The 22,789-nt window shown below is 36.0% G+C and overlaps 3 protein-coding genes and 1 pseudogene across 3 annotated transcripts; 2 read left to right on the top strand and 2 right to left on the bottom strand.

Moving 5' to 3' along the window:
• Nucleotides 1-440: 440 nt before the first annotated feature.
• Nucleotides 441-5,177, bottom strand: LOC117623215. The gene is made up of 9 exons (XM_034354112.1): nucleotides 4,708-5,177; nucleotides 3,540-3,749; nucleotides 3,301-3,403; nucleotides 2,901-2,980; nucleotides 2,748-2,825; nucleotides 2,183-2,274; nucleotides 1,377-1,488; nucleotides 897-1,022; nucleotides 441-800 (listed from the first exon to the last, which is right to left on the bottom strand). The coding sequence occupies exons 1-9, from the start codon at nucleotides 4,948-4,950 to the stop codon at nucleotides 690-692; spliced, it is 1,155 nt and encodes a 384-aa protein (XP_034210003.1). The 5' UTR covers nucleotides 4,951-5,177; the 3' UTR covers nucleotides 441-689.
• A 1,587-nt stretch (nucleotides 5,178-6,764) lies between these two features.
• LOC117623343 lies at nucleotides 6,765-7,494 on the top strand (annotated as a pseudogene).
• Nucleotides 7,495-15,905: 8,411 nt separating this feature from the next.
• On the top strand, nucleotides 15,906-18,414 carry LOC117622480 (beta-glucuronosyltransferase GlcAT14C-like). Its single transcript, XM_034353156.1, has 4 exons — nucleotides 15,906-16,778; nucleotides 16,985-17,060; nucleotides 17,346-17,461; nucleotides 17,576-18,414. Exons 1-4 carry the CDS (start codon nucleotides 16,262-16,264, stop codon nucleotides 18,118-18,120), a joined length of 1,254 nt encoding a protein of 417 aa, XP_034209047.1. The 5' UTR covers nucleotides 15,906-16,261; the 3' UTR covers nucleotides 18,121-18,414.
• A 2,010-nt stretch (nucleotides 18,415-20,424) lies between these two features.
• LOC117622226 (B-box zinc finger protein 32-like) lies at nucleotides 20,425-21,725 on the bottom strand. Its single transcript, XM_034352822.1, has one exon. The coding sequence runs from the start codon at nucleotides 21,371-21,373 to the stop codon at nucleotides 20,579-20,581; it is 795 nt and encodes a 264-aa protein (XP_034208713.1). The 5' UTR covers nucleotides 21,374-21,725; the 3' UTR covers nucleotides 20,425-20,578.
• Between the last annotated feature and the right edge of the window lie 1,064 nt (nucleotides 21,726-22,789).

Here is a 22,789-nt window from a genome sequence, read left to right as displayed (position 1 = left end):
AAAAAACCCTATTTTAGAGCATCCACAATCATATTTTCTATTTCTTAGTTAAAATTTAGCTAAAAACACTAGAAAACTATTTTAGAAACTCTCTATAAAATTTCAACTCCAACCATACTCCCTAGTTTAAAGAGTCATAAATATTTTTAATGTTTTTAAAATTCAATTTTTGAATAAAGTGTAGACACAAAAGCAACAATAAAAAATTATAGGCTTTAAATAAATACTTAAAATAATATTAAATAAATATGCATTTAATTATAAGAAGTCACTAGAAATTCTCTCTCCTCAGATTTAAGAGCTCCTAGAGGTCTCCATATTTTAGGAGCTAAATAGGAAGCATGGTTGGAGGTGAATTTTTTCAATTCCTCCCTAAATTTTAGCTAAGGAGATGGTTTAGGGAGCCCATTGTGAATGCTCTTAGCTCATACGAAACAAAATTTACCAACATGATAATGTTCTCTCATTTTCTTCATATAATGGTGCTATTATTACAGTTCCTATAGGTTAACAGCATTATATGTAAGTTGACAAAACGGATGTGGTTATTGTTCTCAAATTTGAAATTTGAAATTTGAAAGGACTGCGACTTGTTTTACAGTCACCAACCATCCACGCTTATCCATTCTCCTCATCTCTCATAAGGCAAAAAGGCAAATGCATTATAAGGCAATGCCTGTCTTTTACTTTTATAACTTAAATACTCGGCCTTTGTTTATAAGTTTCCTAAGAGCAGCCTTGGCTTCCTCTAACGTCTCGACAGAATGGCCTTCGTCAAATGATATCCTCTGTATGTTGAACTGCAATAACCAAAAGATAATTTTTTACAATCATGAGGAGTATAAGAAACATGATAGCATAAGAAATTCAGAAGATTGTCAGTTTAAAAAACTTACCTGTGCACCCTGACGGACCCGAACATCAGTTCCTTTGCTGTCTATGGATATGAGAGCAGCATCATCGACCTCAGATTCAGCAGACAAAAGTTCTTTCAGGGGCTTCGAAAAGATTGCATTAAGTTCCTAAATGTATAGAGAGTTAAAAATGGTTAAGTCCACCAAAGCCCCAACCTGTGCATATTAAAAGTGAGATGCAAATTTGCAAAATCTACAAGCGGAAAACAAGAGACCCATACAAACAGATAAATACTACAAGATGGCATAAAGATTACATGGACAAGACGAGCATGCTATGTGTTGACCAAGATCTATCAAGGGCATATACAAAGCACTAAAGAAATGTCCCTTACAGCCTTACATGCAAATTAGTTCCCTTCTTGCTCTTCCATTTCAAACTGACTTTTTCAATAGGATATTTTGAAATATTAATGATAATATAATTATAATAACAATAATAATAATAATCCGAGCACACACCTTCAGGTTCTGCTCCCCTCCGTCAACAGCAATCTTATCAGGCTGAAGGGCCTCATATTCTTTGACGTCAACCCAAGCAACAGTGCCAAATCCACCAATGAAATATATGTCACTGGTAGCAAGAAATAAACAATATAAGTTCCAGCATGGAATATAGACATTGAATAAACAACAGTTTTAAATTTTAAGAAAAAATGCACACAGACTGCACTGGCAATGTGGCAACATCAGAAATTTGTGCCCAGAAATAGAAGCCGGAATACTTTTACATACACTTTTCCCCATAGCAAGGCTGTGACTCCACTATATTGATATTACTTTAACCTGAATATAGTTCGCTAGTATTTTTCACAATGCATCACCTAATTCATCTTTACGAATAAATTAACTTTTCAATATTCTGTCCAAAAAGTTCCATTTTATAAGAACAATCAATAGAGAAAGGCAGTACGCAGAAACATGGAATCTACCGAGTGGTTCATAGTCAACACCTTAACCACCTAATAAGAAAGATGACCTAGCCCCTGTTGAAAATGGACTAAAGCTTTAAAGAGGCCCTTGACAAAAGGATTACATTTTCAGACGTCCATAAAAGGTTCAAAATCCCAAATCGGTTTTTGCAAGTTAAAGAATATTAAATGTACAATGTAAATGTAAAATTCAACTTAATAGTTCATAAGAGCCTAGCAGTCAAAATGCAATTACAGACACAATGCAAAGAACAGAACCTGAAACACAAGAGAGCTTTTCTAATTGTAAAATAAGCACAAACTGTACAAATTACTCAAGGCAAACTAACAACCAACCTTATGTTCTGCATCCTGAAGTAGTAGAAGTTTCCCCATTGTTGAGAAGGCCCCTGTTGATGTTTTGCTATGTATTGTTTATGAGCCCATTCCTACAAACACAGCCAAATACAATAAATCTACTGCCAGAAAAACCCTTCTCTATTGTCTACCGTACACATATTTAAGCTAAACATGCAGTAGCAACAGCTGCAAGTTAAATACTATTCTTAAAAACTCAAGCTATTCCAGACCAGATTCATATGGTCACCTGCCATCCAACTATACAATTAACCCAATGAACCACGAATTGACCCTAAATATGAGCTCGAAGAAATAAAAACCTACTTTTTAACTACTATCTTCAAAATCAATCATTTCATATTTTCTTAAATGAGAAAATAAAATTATGAAACGAGATCCATATCTTAAAATTTCAATATAAAAATGAGAACCCATACAGGAACAAAAAGAGCTATAGGGGAAAGCTTCATGTTCCACATCACCATTATGGCTAAAGGAAAAACAAAAACTTCTGGCTAGGTAACCCCAATATGTCCTCGGCAAGGCATGAGTTAGAAATCACCTGTTGATGCTCTGGAAGTGGGTAGACATCACCAAAAATGGTTACCCTTGCATTTGACAAGCCACTCCATCCAGGAATCTACAAAAGCTAAAGCTTAACAAAATCCAAAAGGTGAACAAATAGGTAAATTGACAGAGTTATCAAATCACTAACCTGCACAACAAGTGTGCATCTTGGATCAGCTAACAGATTCCGTGTGTGGATGGCCAATGGTGAAAACGAAAATATAGGATCTGTATACCATCAGTGAATAGTAGAATGATCAGCCAGAGGTCCAAAATACAGACCAAAAGAAAAAATTGTGAAATACAAAGGACTATGGTTCAAACTGTCAACCAACATAAACAAAGACAAAACAGACTATTATATAGCGTGTTGAATTTCATAGCATACACTATATTGTTCAAGTTATATAAAGAAAAAGAACATAGTAAAAGGAGTGATCTACAGTTCTGTCTGATTGACACCTAAATTTTTACTTTACACGCAGATTTTTTTCTATTGAGGAAGAACTCTAAATTGTTTACTTAAATGAACATATTCAACAACTTACGCCCGGTAGAATCAGGTGCAAAATCAACCAGAGAACCAAATGGATATCCTTCTCGTCGATGGTGCATGCGCGACATTACGGTGCACAAATGAGCAAATCTAGCCTTGAATTAGGAAGTAAAATATATTTAGCAGCTTAAAAATAAATACGCTACTAGCTATAATAAATCCTGTCCAGGTGAACAGAAATTATTGTATCTTTCAAAATTCAAAAAGAAAAGGAAGAAAAAAGGTCTTTACCTGCTCCATAAGATTGCGTACAGCTAAGGCGGGTCGAGGTAACCCATGAGCTGAAGTTGCACTCTGCACCCCGCCAGAAATTGGAGTTCTAAAGAGCCCAGCTCTCGTTCCCCCTGCTGCTCCATTTGCAGATGGGGATGAAAAAGACATGTCTAAATTTAATGCCTCACTCACATTCTTCTCACTACTATCAGACTGATTTAAATCACCCTTCAAAACAAGTAAACAGAAGACAGAATATGATCAGATGCAATTAGAAAAATGAGAGCAAACAAACAACTATGTACCAAAAAGACATGTTAATACTGCAAAACGAATTTGGAGTGACCAATTCTCCATTCTTAAAGTTTCCATATATTTATAATTCCACACCAAAGCTATAAATAATAGACCTGTTAAAGACTACCTTCTGATAAAGATTCTATTCACAACCATCGTTTGAAGCTCAGTTAGATATCAAAAATCATTTAACTACAAGACAAAGGCTGGCAATTTAGGGCTGGCAAGGAAATGTTCTATGGTCTCCCGAGCTCACCTACTTTCTGAATGTAGTTTTGATAGTAGGTTTTGGAGGAATGCAATTGAAGGTTTTAAGTTGAATTCTCAGTCTCAATCATAGATTGTGAATTGGCTAAATGCACTTTGTGAAATGTTATCACGCCACTAAGCTGTCTTGCTGTTTTGGGCCAATCTGCTGTATCACCTATGGTTGGGAGGAACCTGAGAGTGTTCAGATATTGTTGCACTTGCAGCACTTTAACTAGTCCTTGCAGATGGTTTTTTCTTTTCAGTTACACCTTCTTGCTGATATAAATTGCTGGGTCTATTTCTCGGAATATCAAGGATTTATCTCAAAATTTAAGTGTACTTGACAGGTTTCTTTCTTCATAAAGATTGCTGATTTTTCAGCAAAACCAATAAAACGGTTCCAATACATGTCAAATTCCTTACTTTTCCTTTGATCACAAATGTTTAAAAGTTTTACACATAAAAAACTAAAACCAATATCAACAACTAACATTCAATTTCCACACATTTTCAGTTTCCACAACTGCATAGCAACCAAACAGGATTTATTAAAACTATAAAAAATAAAAAAATAAAAAGGCACACAAAATTGCAGATTAATATACAAACAAGCACATGTAGACAGTTGAAAAACACATACCTGAGACAAAGAGAGAATCTCTTCAGAAACTAAACCAAACCCATTATTCAAGGGCCTGACCTCTTCACTGTCACCGGACCCAGAAGCCTCCCCTGCGAGAGCTTGAACCCGCAGCCCAACAAAATGAGAACTTTGACTGATTTTGAGAAACCCACTTCGCTTATTTGGAGTTCTGATTGAAGTAGGGTTATGAAGAACTGGGTGCGTCTCCGGGACGAACGCAGAGCTTGCAAGGGCTTCCATGGAAGAAGCAAAGTAAAGAGAGAGAGTGAATTTAGCGTTTGGCTGGATGTACTGCAGTCTACAGAGGCAAAACTGAGTGCGTGATTTTGGGTTTAGAGATGGCGATTGTTTAGGTTCTCTTACGTTGTGTGCTGCCCTCAAAATCTGTAATTTTGTGCGTTTTTGGTAGTGGCATTCAATTCAGGAAAGTTTGGGCAGCGCCAACCCAAGGTGGTAATTTGGATCCTAAAAGTAGACCTAATAACAAATAAAAGCTCAACCATGAATAATTTTATAATAATCTATAAATAAAAAATAGTAATTCAATTTTATGATGAAGAGATTAAGAGTTGTATTGGAATTGTATTGCAACAATTAATTACACTTGAGAATGGTTTTTTATTCTCACTTTGTTATTTTGAGTGATTCTATCAAACACCCAATTAATTAGATTTGTATTCCACCAATTTATTTGAGTTGGTATAGGAGTTGTGTTCTAATTTTTAAGAACAAAGTTTTTTTTTTTGGTTGTTCAAGTTAAAGGGGAGATAGGAAACTTACACACAAGGGTATTATGTGGGTTTATATTGAGGATCACTTAAGAGCGCACCAAAAACTAAAGTCAATTCAACTAACACATCATTGATAAACAACCATGTATTCAGTTGGATAAGAGTTTTTGTTTTTTTTTTCTTTGTTGTTACAAAAGAGGGTTTTGGGTTTAGACCCTAGTATTTTAATTAAATTATGGTATATTTAACTTCTTCTTTTTTCTTCCATATCCTGTTGCTATTATTCTCTCAAGAATTAATGCATGCACACTTCATTATTTAGACTTTTAAAGGAGTTTTATCTTTTCAGCTTTGTTGTGTGTGGTATTCTAGTTTTTGTGTTTGCTCCTGTTGGAAACCATTTGATGGTCAAAGTATGATTGTCATTGGGTATATTTTAGTTGGTTGAGCTCTTTCACTTCTATCTATATGGGCAGAGGTTCGAAACCTCATGCATCCAATGAGTATTTGTGCAAACCCCCTCATTCTCCAATCATTTGTACTAAAAATAAAATAAAAAGGATAAAAGTATAATTTGTACTTATATATAAAATATACCCTTTGATTGTCATTTTTATTTAAGCAAGAATTAGAGAACACAGGGCAAAAAATAACTCACAATTACTTCCTTTGTCTGGTAATTTTGTGCCCATTACTACTTGCAGATGCAAGTCAAAAAACTCAGCATTCGTATGAGGTTGTTCAACCCATTGTAAGTACTTCTTGCATATAGATATATACCCCTATATATTGCTTGGTTCTTTTTAATTGCATCGTCAAAGAATAATTATTTTCATTTTTGTTTGTAGAAGCATTTGGTTGGATAACTATTTTCATTTTATGTTTGTAGAAGCAAAGGGTTAAAATGGATAATAGATCAGTGCCCAAAATTAATCAATTCAATAGCACATGCATCTGTACATTTATAAGTTTATTTGTCTTTAGAAAAGTTATGTAATGGGTCGAATCGGAGTTGTGTATGCCATTCTCATCCCCATTCCCGTTTTGTTTTTTTCCCCATTCCCGTTATAATAAAATACCAAATCTCCCCCATTTGGAGTGGAATGTTCATTCCCTCATCCCGTAATATCTGTTTGTATTAAAATAGAAAATAGAAAAAACATATTCCCGCATTTAATTCTCATTCAAAACGTAATCTCTAAGAATTCATTAGGTTGCCCTATTGCTACTCTATATATAGCATAGGCTGTCCTCTTAAGAAAACTCGCAAATGCATCATCTTCTTACTAGTTTGCATTTTTCATTTCATTTTCCCTGAGAGCCATGTCTAGAAAGAAGGTGAAACTAACCTACATCAATAATTACTTGACTAGAGAAACAACATTCAAGAAAATGAAGTAGGATATGATGAAGAAAGTGAGTGAACTCAACAACCTTTGTGATGTTCCAACATGTGCCATAATCTATAGCCTATATCATACTCAACATGAGATTTGGCCATCCTCTATCCAAGTGCTATGCGTTCTTAAAAAATTTAAGACCATGCCGGAGATGGAACAAAGCAGAAAGATGGTGAACCAAGAAAGTCTCCTGAGGCAGAGGATTGAGAAAGCCAATGAACAACTGAAGAAACAAAGGAAGGAGAACAGGGAAAAGGAGATGACAAGGGTGTTATTCTAGAGTCTGACTGGTAAGTCTCTCCACAGTTTGAACATGGTTCCTTTGAATGATCTGGGTTGGCTGATTCACCAAGGCTTGAAGGACATTCATGTCAAAATTAAGATTCTGAATTATGATCGAGGAGAACAAACAAGTCCAAGTAGAACCAACAGGACTGCTAGTGGCTGCAACAACAGATTATTGAATTGAGCGGTGAGCTTTCGAAACTAACAGTATAGAGACAATGCAGAGGCATCCATGGCTCATGGGCATGAAGAACCCACAAGATCAGCATATAGAGGTAGGGGTTGGTGGTGGAGATGAGATGATTATGCCATGTTGGGGTCAAAATCACATTAATGCTATTTGGTCTAATAATGCCTTTTTTCCTTGAACTATTTAGTATTTGTTTTTAGGCAGTCTCTCGGTACTGGCCAAAAGTGTAAAGTGATTTCGTTAATAATTTTGAATTCATAATTCAAGGTGAACAGTCCTCAGTCACAAAGATCAATATAAATACAAATAATTATATAAGGTTAATACAAATATAGAAGCGCAATAACCACAAGAGGTTAATCCAAATATAGAGGAGTTCACCAGCAATAACAAGTGCACAAGATATACCTCAAATGGTGAAACATTGAAAAACTTAAAAAATAAATTTGATTGATTAAAATTTTAAAATGTCCCAGTGGAAAATTGCATTGGCCTGTAGACCAATAGTCTAGGTTTGAACCCCCTTGGTACCTACTTCCAAACCTTGGCACCACTATTTAATATTATGAGGGTAAAAGGGTATGAAACATAGTGTTAAACAAATAGAAACATTAATCCACATTCTAAAGTTGGGTAGCTACCCTGCGAAGGAAGTTGAGTCCATATTATCAACACGCCCCCACACGTGTGAATAATTTTAAAGCCTAAGATATGGGAGTACGTGTAGTTGTTGAGTCCAACATGTGACTATATGCTCTAATAATATGAAGGAAGTTGAGGTTCCATCCCAAAATTAATTACAAATAGGAAAGATAACTCAACTCCGTATAATCTCATGCGAATTCTTCAGAAAAAATTGTGTCTTCCACAATGGAATCTGATAAGTGATATTTCGAGTAAGTGTTTACATAATCTTCTTCCGTCCGAAGAGAATGAATCTTTTTATCGAAGGATCAGAAAAAAATGGGTCCGGACCTCCTGCGGGAATGATTTGGAAGATCCAAAACCAAAAATAGTGGTATTTGCTAGCAACAACATAATGGAGGCAGTCCTAGTTCCTTTAACAGTTTAAAGTTGGACAATACTCTCATCATCCTCACCCCTTCACCCATTTTCCCTTTTTTTCAGTATACTTTTTCATTTCTGTTAATAAATCTAAAACAGAAAACACATGACAGATGACAAATTATCTTCCACAATGTCCTAAACTCAAATGTCATGAACTAGAAATTATTTATTTTTCAAATAGATTAAAATTATTTAATAAATTAGAAACAAATGTAAAGGCCCCAATTAATCGTAGGCCCAACAAAGGAAATATGGGTTGAGGCCTCCTGCTTTGAGTCGAAAGGATAACAGAAATGTGGGAATTGACCTTGTCATGCGTCCTCTCCAAGAAACAGATTTCTGATTGTTTTATGTGTGTGTATATAACGGGAAGCTTGCACTTGAATTGTTCATTCCACAGTCAAATCTGTACCGACAACTTAAACGTAACAGGGGAAAGACTAGAACATGTAACATGTATAGGACCACTGTATTGAACATTGCTAACTGTAAAATAGACGTAGAATTAAAGGCCAATGCAATTTATCACCATCCAGCCACTCAAGTGTAGGAACTAACTTGACCAAAAGCGACTTGAAGTTTTCACCAGAAATTGCATTTCCCACAATGGCTAAAATATTGTGTCAAGCTCAAGCTTTTAAATATCAGAACAGCTTCCGAATTATCTTTCACACTGGCACCCCCAGTCACAATTTCGTCACTGTTCCAACTACTTTCTTCTGTATGAGAAAGAGGTGTAGAACATAGATACCTTGTCGTGTCAATAGTGTGTGAGCCTATCTCATTGTATGAGATATCCAACACTTGTAGTGACTTCAACAGTCTCAACGGCCCCAGAGCTTGTTGTTATTACTCAGATTTAAGCAAGATAGAAGCTGCATGGCCTCCAATCCTGTCCCAAAGCCCAAGTCTAAGACATTCCTCTCAACAGAAAACAATCAAATACATCTTATTGGCTACTAAGATGCATAACGTACAGACAAAGATAGATGAAGTTGCAGAGGAAGTTCCTGGTCCTCTGGTTCCTCCAGAAAATGTCACAAAAGGGCAAGCTCCCGGAACTGCAGATACTCAACTCAAACAATTTAACAGAGCAGTTTCATGGTCGAGTACTTGAGTTCCTCAACCATGGATGCAGTGCTTAGTTCTACATGATATGGTTTTCACCAGCAACCCAGTTTGGCAAAAGACAAGTCATGGCCACGGACGGTCTCTTAAAATTCAAACCTAAAGGGTACTTGATGATCCTATCAAAAAGCATGGATTCAGGAAGTGGATACAGAATCCTGAAGCCGCTTCTCGATGGAGGATTCAAAGTAAAAGCATTAACACCAGACCTGCACTTTCTAGTCAAGAACACCCCAGCTGAAACTTGTCTTCAAGAATTATGACTAGTCTCAGAAAACTGTGTCATTTGCCCTGATATGTATACTTTTTGTGAGAATGTGAAGGTAAAGAGTTCTACATTGGAAAGTTAAGAAACCTAACAAGGGCTTATAAGGAGTTGGGTTACTCCTCTCATTGCCAATTGATTTTGGGGTGGAACCTCAACTTTTCACTTCTTAAGGAAATTTTTGCGCCATAAGATGGTGAAGGTGAAGCCTATATGCTTAGGCATTTGACTTACCTAGTCATATCACATGTAGCAGAACCCACTATCTCTCTAGTAGATGTTCATAGTTCCATTACAGAAAGGGTCGCGGGTATGAGCAAGGGGTCGTCGCGGGCTGGTGGTGGTGATCGACTCGTGAGAGAGAAGGAAGCAACAGCATGAGGTTTTTAAAGTCAGAAAAAAAAAAAAAAAAAAAAAAAAAAGGATCCGCCCAAGCGGCCAGACCCGCCTAGCCACCGCCTAGGCAGATTTTTCGAATCTAAAGCAAAATAAAGGAATTCATAGCTATTTGAATGTCCCAACCAGTGTTTTCAAAGGCATGCCTTCGCGCTCGTCGGAGCGAGGCGGCAGTGAATCGCCCGCGGCGGTCGGCTGTTTCGCGAGTAGCACGTTTAGCGCGGGGAAGGCGTGAGGAGGCGTTGCAAGGCGTAGCCAGGTGGAGCAAGGAATCACCAGATCTGGAACCTTCTGAACTGGAAGAGATTTTGCGAGTCTGCAAATTGGCTGTGAGGAATACGATTGAGGAAGACGATCGCAATTTTTTTTTTCAGGGTCAATGAAACGACGTCGTTTCAATTTCAGTGTTTAAAACTTTAAATGAAACGACGTCGTTTCATTTGGAGTGTTTTGATTAAAGAACCAGCAAGTTTTGTTTTGTTTTTTCTCCTTACCTGTATTCTAACTAGCCTTTCCGCACTTGCAGGAGGCCTTTTTTAAAAAAAAAATTTAAATTTTATTTTAGAATTAAAAAAGATAATGGGTAGTTATGTTCTATAAAAAAAAAAAAAGAAGATTAATTATCTGATTTTTCTTTTAATTTTATTTTTTAATATGAAAAAGTGTGAATTTACCATATTATCCTCATTTAATTCTTAATGTTTGGATTAACTAAGAGCTTTTTCTGGTATTTTGAATGTTTCATCATTCATTTTCACACAATATAGAAAAAAGATATTAAAATCTTTCTTGCCTTTTCTAACTCTAGCCAGCTGTAGCTTTATTCTACTTACCTTCTTCTTTTTTTTCTTCTTTTTTTTTCTAAATTAATATATTAACACATGGACTTATATATATATATATATATATATATATATATACAGAGAACTTCCATTGAGAGATCCCTAAAATAAGCTTATTTGAGGGACATCCTTTGTAGGCCCCACTTCGGAATGTATTTCACTAATCCAAACCGTTTATTTTGTAGATACTCATTCAAATATCATCTCTATAAAAAATCACTTGAATTCGATATCATTTGACCACTTAATTGAGTTATTGAAATTTTATACTTTCTTAAAGCACCGTGTTCATTGATTTTGTAAGACATAATTAGATATCGAAACGGTTTTTGATTTATCTAATCTTTTGTAAGAATGATCTATGAATGAAGACTTAAAAAATCGATGGTTTGGATCATTGGGAAAAAAATTGTAGGGTACCCTAAAGGGCGTCCCTCAAATAAAATAATTTGAGTGCTCCCTCAATAGAAGGGGACTGTCTATATGTATATATATATATATATATTGTATAGTACAACCCCATATATATAGTGAAAGTTACAATTAGTGTTTAATTCATTACCATTAAATTTTATAATTTTAATTCATTGTTCATATGTACAGGTAAAAGGAAAGTCAAAAGCAAGTCCATAAGAACGATACTTATAAATGAAGATGATGAGATAGATAAAGATCCTTCAACATTTGATAGTGGGAAATATCCTTTTCATACAGCTGATCAATATAATAGTGATGCTAGTTTGAATGATATTCATGTTGAGGAGTGGGATGAGTGAACTATGTTTTTGTTTTGATGTTGAATAAATATTTTATGTTTTGGGATTGATTATTATGCTTTGATTGACAATTAGTACTTATATTTGATTATATATAAAAGATTGTTATGGTTCAATAAGAATTAGTTGTATAATTTAATTGTATTGTATTATTCATAAATTTTTCTTATTAAAATACAATAATGTTTAAAAGGCTTATGCCACGCATAACGTGACTAAAACGCCTCGTTCAACGTCTCACCTTTCAAAACATTGGTCCCAACTTGAAGTAGATTCTTGTCGTCCCATGCTATCAGTTTTTGGATTGAAAAATCTTACATCTTTGCAAGCATCAACACTTGAAAGATACTCTAGCCTCCCTAACTAGATGCAGGGGCAGAGCCAGCTAGGGACCAGCGTGGTCCCAGGCCTCCACTTCATTTTCACCATTTTTTATATGTATATTATATATCATATATAATATTATAATATATTAGATTAGTTTTAGGATATTTACTCTAAAATAAATTAATATATTGTGTTCTTTTTGTCTACAAATAAACCATAAAATTTCTTCATCTCTCTTCTGCTCATCTCCCCAAATCTTCTAGGTTAGTTTATAATATTTGCAATATAAACTCCTAAAGTTTTAACCTTTTTTTCTCTTCCTCTTTTGTTTAAAGCTGTGTGAATTTTTTATTTTCCTCATTTTTTTCATGTATGAGTTGGGTACCTTAATATTGCGCTTTATGAACTCCTTTTGTTTTTCATTTCTTTTCTCTGTTGGAATATAATGATTAATTTTTAAGTCTTTAATAGTATAGATTATGAAATTAGTATTTAACCAATTTAAAATATGAAATGCATGATAATTAATTTATAAAGAGAATACAAGTTTTATGAAGGACCCCATCTAATATGAAATCCTGGCTCCGCCACTGCCTAGATGGTCCCTGATAAATAAAAAAAACGGTGATTTGAGCATAACCCATCACCATTAAAGCATCCAACTTCAAGCTCAATCCTAGAAACTTAAAACTGTTGAAGTGCAAAAATTGAATCCCGTGTTACCTTCATTTAAAGAACAAGAGAGAGCAAGAAACAGGGGGTATGAATTTACATTTTATATGTCTGAAATGGTTAATGAGACAAAGAAAATATTCAATTAAAAAAATGTCAAAAAGGAAAAATTCATAACCTAATTTCCACAAAAATTTAATAAAAGATAAAATATATAAGGAAGAGATAAGAAGCAAGAAGAAGCATATTGGAGTAAATTCAGGCCTTTTCTATTCAAATGTGGAACAAAGAGAAGCCATGGTTTTAGCTGAAAGGCATCAGGTTGACGAAAGAGTTAGAAAAATCATTGAGCTAAAAAATAAGGTCGAGTGTTGTTATTTATTTGATTTTGATGATAGCCTTAAGGGGCATTTGAGGTTTGATATTTTGGTTGAAACTGAGGTTTTTCTTGGCATTGAGAGTAGCGAAATTAACCACTGGATTGAGGATTTCTCTTGTGGGAGTAATGGGATAAACATGTATTATTTTTGTTTGGGTGTCTTAATTAAATCCCAAGACTTTGATTAATATAATTATTAATCGAAACCAAATCCAAAGCCGACCCTATCAAGCTCATTAGTCCAACTCTCTAATGTTAACCACACTTACCAAAGCATCATGGTGCTTTGTTTATAAACACATTTGTAAGAGTGCGGATTATCGATGTGAGATTTTCACAAAGGCACCTCAAAGGATAAACCTAGACCTACAGAAAAATCCAGCGCGTCAAAGGATTATTATTGTCATTTTGTGTTTGTAGAAGCAAGGTGTTAAAATGGATAACAGATCAGTGATAATAGTCTGTAAAGGCAACAAGGAAGCTCAACCTGCGGAGAATTGCTCAAGCTTTGTAGACAGATGGAGGTATGGCAATGGGTAATGTGTCTGCTATAATTGTGTAACACCTTGATGAGTTTCAAAAGTTTCATGGTGGGTATTTATTTGAATGAGTTGGTGCGCACCTGAAAGTGCTCAGCCGAAGGTAAAGTAATATTCTGGTGTTGGTTGTTTCTTGTGTAATTTCATCTTAAGATCTAAAAAGATCGATAAAAATCCACCAGGCAATCTTTTCATTAAGGATTGCTTGTTTCATATTGCAAAATTTTCAGGTCTTGTGCTGCTGACACTACTGTAATGAAATGGAAAATAAGTGTGTGAAGAAAATGGAAAAATCATCTCAAAGAGAGCCTTTGTGATTCTTATTCCTTCATTGCTTTGAAAAGCAAGTCCAAGGAATTCTTGATTCTGGAATTAATATTTAAGCAAGCCATAGCTCTCTTTTTCCTCCCAATTATGTTGTTTTACAAAACACGAACTTAGTTCGATTCCCCCCTCTCCCAATATCGCTTGTATAAAAAAAAAAAAAAAACCACGAACCTAGCCTTCTGCCCTTTACGAGAAGGACAATGTTAGCCAGTGCTGTCCCCAAAATTCCTGCAGCTGTCAAGCAATCTCAAGTTTCATCTAAAAGTATTTGTAGTTATTCTGGTTTGTTAACCTTTTGATGCCTCAAAAAAGGGCCATTAAGTAAATTTAAAATTGATTTTTAAACAAAAACAGCTTTAATAAATATAATAATACATCTGATTGTCATTTATGCTTACAAGTTAGAAAACAGGGCTCAAAGTATAATATTTATTCATTAATATGTCCAATTACTTCCCTGCTCTAGTTCTGTTTTTCATAATAGCATGCTTTGTGAATGCAAGTCGGCAAGGGGTTGTTAATAATTATTTTTCAACTTTTTTTTCCTATTGCACAAGGGGTTGTTAAGTCGAATGGATCAGCCATAATGATCTGTGGAGGCGAAAATGAAGCTCCAAGTGGGCAAGCAGATGGGGCTGTGGCAAGGAGGCATTTGTCTGTTACGCTTGTGAATTGCATCATGATTAAACATTCAATAGCAATAACATATGACTATGAATTTGTTTTATATCTGTTATTTCTCTATTTGTTCATGTATATATATATGAGTTGTGGAAGTGCATGTTGGTCTGTTGTGGTTATTTTTTAAATACTTGAATTTGAAGTGTAACATTTCGGTACTTTTCTGTTCAATTCGAATGTCAAGATATTTTCTTGTCCATCGTCTCTTTCTCGAAAAATCGAAAAGTCTAATGAATTGAACTTGAGTTCAAACTCGTGATTGTTTAAGTCATCCTAATGAGTTTAGTGTTAAGCTAAAAGTGGTATCGAAGCTTATGTGATAATGATATGCTGTTGTTGGATGTTCCATGTGAGCTTAGGATCTAAAAGTGAATATCCTCCTAGCGATCTTTCCACTAAGCATTTGCTGCTTGTTCCATATTGCAAAGTCGGAGAAGCTGCAAACGGGTCGGGTGCAGTTTGACCCGCCCGCGATGAAACACCATCACAACCATATAAGTGGGCTAGGATTTGGATCCAAACTTAAACCATGGACACTTTGCTTCAGTTCTTGGATCCATTCACTGGCCCAATTGGCCAAAACCCGTTCTCTGTTGTACGAAAGTTTTCAAGTTTCTTTTTTACTTTTTATTTTGGTTACATTAGGAGGAAAGAAACCCTTGAGTTTCGATCCTCGATGCCAAGCAGGCGGAGAAGGGGGAGGGCCACAACCATTGTGGTAACTCGATAAATTTTTTATATTTTATTTCCTAACAGAACTACAAATTGGTCAAAAATATACTTTTTATTCAATTTTTTGAGAGAAGGAAAACCCCAACATATCAATGGAACTAGAAAACCCCCACAGAAAGAATATACTGATTTGGTTTTTTCTAAACTTTCTAGGTGCCAAGTGCCAAAGAATTAAAAATTAACTTGCATAAACCTGCTGCATGGATTAGAAAATAAAATAAAATAAACCTGTCACTGTGCAAAATAAAATAAAATAAAAAAGAAGAAAAAACTTGCGTTTCAAAGCTTTCAACCGACCTTGAAACCCCACCTCTATAATTAAACTAACATCTTAACCAGCATAAAACAGCAACCTCTCAACTCTCTCTCTCTTTTTTTTTTTTTCTCCAAGTCCCTTTCAAAAGGCCTGCCATCATGGACAATCCGTTTCCTTGTGTTGAACGTATTCTAACTTGGACAATTTTCTCCTCCTTGTTTTCTTCAATATCAAGCTCCCAACCTCACCTTGGTTTCACAGATGCCCTTTTCTTTTCTTTTCTTTTTTTTGTTGGCCCAACACAGATGCTTTACCTTATTCACATGAACTCCATACCAAATGTACGGTTTTGTTTCAAGGTCAGGGATGCATTTTTTTCTCCTTTCAAGGGTATTGTAATGTTGCAACTGTGGTTAGCTTCATTTACACAAACGCATCTCATACTGGTTAGGAAAAGTTTGGTTTCTTGGATTTGAATGATTTGAATGCTTGGCATTGGTGGCTGACAGTTTATTTATCACAAACATTTCAAGCTAATTGACATTAAGCTTTCCCCAATGAGAGTATCAAACACTTTTGGATGGTTCTCGGGTGGTCGTCTATGGCTTCTAGCATTTGCAGCTTGTTTAGTGTTGTTGGGAGCTTTATCAAGATCTTCTCACAAAGTGTTTTCTATTGAGGGCAGCAAGTACCAACTGTCAATAACCCCATTAAAAGGGAGTGGCTACCCCCCTGTGTTTGCTTATTGGATATGTGGTACTAATGGAGAAAGTGAGAAAATATTGAGGCTGTTGAAGGCAATATATCATCCAAGAAACCAGTATCTGCTGCAACTTGATGCTGGTTCTTCAGATTATGATAGAGGACAGCTAGCTCTCTATGTTCAATCTGAGAAGGTGTTTCAGGCCTTTGGAAATGTTAATGTTGTTGGAAAAAGTTATGCCCTCAACCAGATGGGGTCTTCTGCTCTTGCTGCCACACTTCATGCTGCAGCATTGCTTCTAAAGCTCAGTGCAGATTGGGACTGGTTCATCACTTTAAGTGCTTCTGACTATCCACTCATCCCTCAGGATGGTAAGTGATATCAAATCAAAATAATTGTCCTTGAAATTGTTTGGGAACTAGAAATTATTGTCACTGTCACTTAATGCTAAAAATTATTGGATTTCATTACCTTAAACTACTTCCAATTACAAAATTTTATAGGATTATGTATACTTAGGAACTTTTATGACTTTGCTTGTGCTGACTAGGAATATATTTATTTATTTTTTGTTCAGATCTGCTCCATGCTTTCACTTTATTGCCAAGGAATACCAATTTTATACATTTTACAAACAAGACTGGCTGGAAAGAGTAAGCAATAGCCTTTTGATGTTCCCAATACTTTGTTTCTCTTACAGAATTTTTCTTTTTTTCTTTTATTGTGACATGGATGCAGGCAAAGTTATAGGACTGAACTTAAATTCTCCTGGTCATGAACTTTCACATATGAGAATTATTAACTGATGAGGCAGGTTTTAGGACATAAATGATCAACCCAACTAGCCTGCATATATCCTCTTGAATTGCATTTAGGCCATAAGTAAGTCAAAATTTGCCTTGTCCTGAATTTTCTAAATGGAAGTTGATTGGGTGCAGGCAGAAAAATATGGATCGAATCGTTGTAGATCCTAGTTTATATCTTCAGGAGAGCACTCCACTTATGTATGCTGTAGAGAACAGATCCATGCCAGATGCTTTCAAAATATTTGGAGGTCAGTTGCTCTTGCTCTTACAGAATGCCACTAAATGTGCATTCATCAAGTTACAAGATTATGATTTCTGTAAGTTGGCAAAATTCTCAGTTTTATTATAATCTTGTCATATAGGTTCACCTTGGATGATTTTAACCAGAGATTTCATGGAGTATTGTGTCAAAGGATGGGACAACTTTCCTAGAAAGTTACTGATGTACATCAGCAATGTGCCTTACCCTCTTGAGTCCTACTTCCACACAGTCATCTGCAGCTCCACTGAGTTCCAAAACTCTGTAGTGAACAATGATCTGAGGTACATTGTATGGGACTCGAATGCGCTCGGGGAATCTCAAGTCCTAAGCATGTCACACTATGATCAAATGCTAGCAAGTGGAGCAGCTTTTGCAAGACCATTTCAAGCAGATGATCCCGTACTAAACAAGATCGATGAGAATGTTTTAAACCGAAGTTCCAAAGGGTTGGTTCCCGGAGAATGGTGCCCTGACCTAGGAATAAGTAAGAGCCTAGAGAATTCAACAGCTCAGGAGGAGTTGTGTCCAGCTTGGGACAACATTAACAGTGTCAAGCCGGGTCCTCGTGGCATTAGTCTTAGAGAACTATTGCCTAAGCTTGCTGTAGAAGGGAGATTTACAACCAGTCACTGCCAAGAACACTGATACATACATTAGTAACTTTTCTAGAACCAAATGGTGATGAAATCTTTTAAATTTGATTTTTCTCTTTCCAAAATAACACTTCCAACCACATTTGACAAGAATGCTTGGCTTTCTGCTCGCCCCATCTTGATTGAACTAAGCATTGTATGGTTGGTAAAATGGGAAGATTAGATCTGCACTGTTTTTGAATGCATTTGATGAGAGATATATTCTGGTACTGGGTTTTTACCACATTTTTAATTGCCTTTGAGCCTGAAATTGAAAGAGCTGTCAATGTTGCAAGCTGATGATCATCTTTGATTATTCAAAGTCTTGTAAGTGAGAAAAACTGAAAAAGTAATCTATTGTGAGCCTGAGTTTCACATTCTTGTTGACAGTTTGAGATTTTAGTCACACTCCTTAAAAGACCTCAAACTGCCAAGCCTGAGAGGCCATTTTAGTAAAATCCAAATACCCCTCTAATTAAAACATGGACATTAATATTGTGAATCTGATTCCTAATAGCACTTTCAATAATACTATAATGGATTTAGACAAATTTTCTTCCCATGCATTTCAACCAAAATCTTCACCTAATTTCTTGGGATGTGGGTATTTGTAGAAGTAATAGGTGAAGGTCTTATAGAAGTGATACTTACACAATTATTCTGATGTCTCTAAAGGTTGCTTAGCTTTTTGGGTTCCCAACATGTGGTCATATATTTCTTCTCTCCATCAACTGGCCACAGAAAAAGAAAACCTGCAAATTTCATTGGTCTTGGATGTAGAAGTAAATTAATATCCATCCAACCAACCAGCCAACCAACCAAAGATGTGATTCAGGATCAACATCTTTACACATAAGCAATTAGTTTAGACAGATAATTATAGATGAGGGGTAGAAGAACAAAGATGGAAACATAAAAGCTTAAATCATTACCACTTGTTAGGGTGATCATTTTTGGAGACCAATTCGTGTATCATCTCTCAAATAGAAATGGAGTCCACCAATATAATGGATTCCGCCTCTATTAAAGAGATCGTACGCAAGTTGATCTCTAAAAATGGTCTCCCTAACATTTTCCTTACCACTTATTAAGAAAATGAGTGACTATTATTGGTTTTGATGATGCAACAAATTTCCCACTACTCTATCTGTTCATTGGATTCTTTGCAACAACTTTCAAACTGCAGCCACAACCAGAACTTATTATTGTTCTTAATTTTCCACCACCAAACCTTTTTTTTTCTGAAATGCCTCAATCAGAATCACATTTCAGTCCTCACATTTATAATTTTTTAAATAAATATCTGTCCTACTTATTATGACCTTTCTCTGTACTCAAAGTATCAACCTCTTTTATTAATTCCATTATGTCAACCCAACTTTCCCTTTTAGTATCCTCTGCTTTATATGATGAGACCTGGCAAATTTACTACCACTACCACACTGTCTAAAAAAGATTTTTTTTCTAGACATGATTTGAAAGTTTGCTTGTTCAGGTGAGCAAGTTAACCTGATGAATGATAACTTTGATGAGATGTGTTCAATGTATTTTCAGAAATTTCAACCAAATTGCACTCACCACACACACACCATCTTATTCTGTGGTAACACATCTTAATATCTTATACCACATATGATAAGGAGCATGAGGAATCTTTTTCTTTTATACCAAGAAATGTTGAGAATAACATGATAGACGATTAATCGCGTTTATTTTTTCTTTTCGTATTAAAAGATGCGTATAAGAGCCAAACTCTTGTCCTGGATGTGAAGTAAAATGCTCTAATATAACGCTTTAATAACTATAAAAGTTGGTCTTAGAACAACAACAAAAACACTTTCCTAGTTGGGCAGTGTGGGTAATCCATTACCCTTTTTTTATTTTTTTGGAAGTTCAATTGTACAATAAAATTTCGTGTATAAGCTCAGGAGTTACTCCAACAACGTGAAGACCAAATGGTCATAACCAGTGGCCCATTATTCCCGCAGTAGGGAAGATCAATTTAGCATTTTAATTTTTTACGTTCACGTGACATTAAACGAGAATATGGGAGTCAAACTCTAGTCACGAATGTAAAGTAAAATAATCTGTTATGAGAATTTATGCCCACACAATATTTTAGAGCATTAGTAACCATGAAATGGTCAAGACCTAATACTGGTCTAAACACCTTAAGAACCAGAAATCATGAAAATGTGGCCAAGATTGATCCATTTTCAATAATTCCTAGTTTTGTACTGTTTCAATTGTCCTAAACAACAACCAGAAAAAGAACCATCCATGGACCATGATTTTGCAAAATAAAATTTTTAAAAATAATACCCGAAAACTTACAAAGTTAATTAAAATTTTTTTTCTCAATTGAACCCTAATCTTCTGTTGTTGACTAATTAATAACTAAAATCACTTCAGTTCACACTCCTACATTGCACTCGCACGTGCGAGATTCATCCCACACTGATACTCAACACTCAACACTCGGCCCACCCCTCCTCTAGATCATCACGCCGTGCGCGCCTAATTCTCAGCTCCCGCCCGAGCTTCGCTTCAACGGCCAGGATCAGCTTAGCCGGCACTCCCGACAACTCCTCAATCCGTCTCAGATTCTGACGCGTGGACACCGACCTGCCCCCACAGAATCTCAATCCGAACCAAAACGACGCCGCCAGGCACACTCTCAGGGGCACGCCCGCCAACCGCCCCAAGCAAAATCCCAACGCATTCGACGCCGTCGACACCACCGCCGCGGTATAATTACCATTCAGCCCCAGCTGACTGCACCAATTTACGAAACTACCTTTCGCTTTTGCATCCGCGCTCGTCGAAGTTCGCGCTCGCGCCCTCTGTACGCACTTCCTCTTTGCGCCGGAGAATCTCGCCGGAATATTCGACAACTTGCCGGAAACCTGAGTTACGGAGCTCTCAGATTTCAAGTTATCAAACCCAGCCTTCGTCGCCGCAGTTCCGCCAAAGGAATCAGTGCTAGAGACGCAGGCGGAACAAGCCGAGGAAGAGGACTGGGTGTCCCCGTCGCCGTTACCATGACCAGAAAAATTATCCGGCGAGCATGACGAGCAGAGTGACCGGATATTCTGACTTCCGGTAAGACCCTTGCAATTGTAGCAGATATATTGGCGGATGTGGCGAGCGACGAGGAAGTTGGCCTGGTGGACCCTAGCGTCGCAGCGGGAGCAGAGGAAGGCGGAATCGGAGGGGCAGTAGAGCAAAGCTTCTTGGTCGCAGAGCTCGCAAACCCTAGCTTTCATGGTGGAGAAGGCGAGAGAGCTGGAGGATTTGGGTTGTGGGTTTGAAAGGTGGTGAGGTGATTTGAGGGTGTGGGGGGATTAAATGGAGAGAAAGGCGGTGGGGAATGAAATGGTGTGGGTAGTGACAGAGAGGTAGAGAGAGAGAGAGAGAGAGGGAGAGAGGGAGAGTTTGAGTTGTCTTTTTTTTATGGTTGATAATGAGGAGGAGAAGGAGCCTTGTGTTTTTGTGTGTGTTTGAGTGGAGGAGGCTGTGGAGGGCTGTTTGAATTTATAATAAAAATAAAATAAAAAAGAAAAAAAATTATGGAGGAGAACAAAACAAATGAGAGAGAGGAGAGAAGAAGAAAAATAAGGGTGTGTGTTCATGTGTCTGTATTTGGCTTTGCCTTGGACTCTCTCAGTCTCTGTCCACATAAACCTCGTTCCCCTCGAAACTACTCATAAACTCAGCCTACTTTTTGGTTTTTTTGGCAACCTTCACTCCTCCTACTTTTGGTTTATTGCATCTAAGTCCCAACTAGCCTTTTCTTTTCTTTTTATCTTACATCTTTACTAACTTCAAATTTATTTTTCATTTTTTAGTGATTAGGAAAGCTTTTAAAGTAAATTTCTTTTTATTTTTTTATATTTTAATTCAAGCGATATTGGGAGAGAGGAGAATTGAACCATGCATTTTGAGTGCAATGATAAATGCTCTAAACCACTTGAACTACAAGTCTCTTACAAAGTAAATTGTTGATATATGCAATCACCACAAATTATTCATGTGACTTAAAAGTTTTTGCTTTTTCCCCCCTCTATGTTCCGTTACCTTTTTAAAATTTAAGGATATAGATAAAAATATATATATATATATATTAATGGATTCAAATGAGGCACTAATTTGGAGAATGTCATTGTACATGACACATCAATTGTGAGACATCAACAACATGTCTATATTTTGGATGAATGAAATTTTTTTGTGGCACTATCACGGTCATTTCCAGAAAGAAGGTCAAGAGTGTGATAAAAGAGAATTTTCAAACTATAACTTAGTATGTAGGTAAATGCTCTTTATATATAACTACAAGCTTTATGCCTAACTTCAAATTTTAATTGTGGTCCTTTTTTCACTAGATACAATCATGAAAATGGGGATGACTAATTGTACCATTAAAGGTATAATTTCAATAATAATATTTATGTATATCATAACTATGACTTTGTAGTATTAATTTCTCTAAATAATCCTCTTTTTTAAATAAATAAAAAATATTGTGGCAATTATTTGATGTTTAGGGTGAATCCAGTAAAATGATTAAAAGAAGGGGCAAAAAATGAAAATAGTGTTGAAGAAATTTTGTTTTTATTGAAGGAGGGTACGTGGACGAGTAATATTAAATAATAAATGTGAGGGTCGTCTGGAAAATATCT

The sequence above is a fragment of the Prunus dulcis genome, chromosome 3 (assembly GCF_902201215.1).
Source record: "Prunus dulcis chromosome 3, ALMONDv2, whole genome shotgun sequence".
NCBI lineage: Eukaryota > Viridiplantae > Streptophyta > Magnoliopsida > Rosales > Rosaceae > Prunus > Prunus dulcis.
The sequence above is the reverse complement of the archived record's forward strand: the minus strand, read 5'-3'. Positions and strand labels throughout refer to the sequence as shown.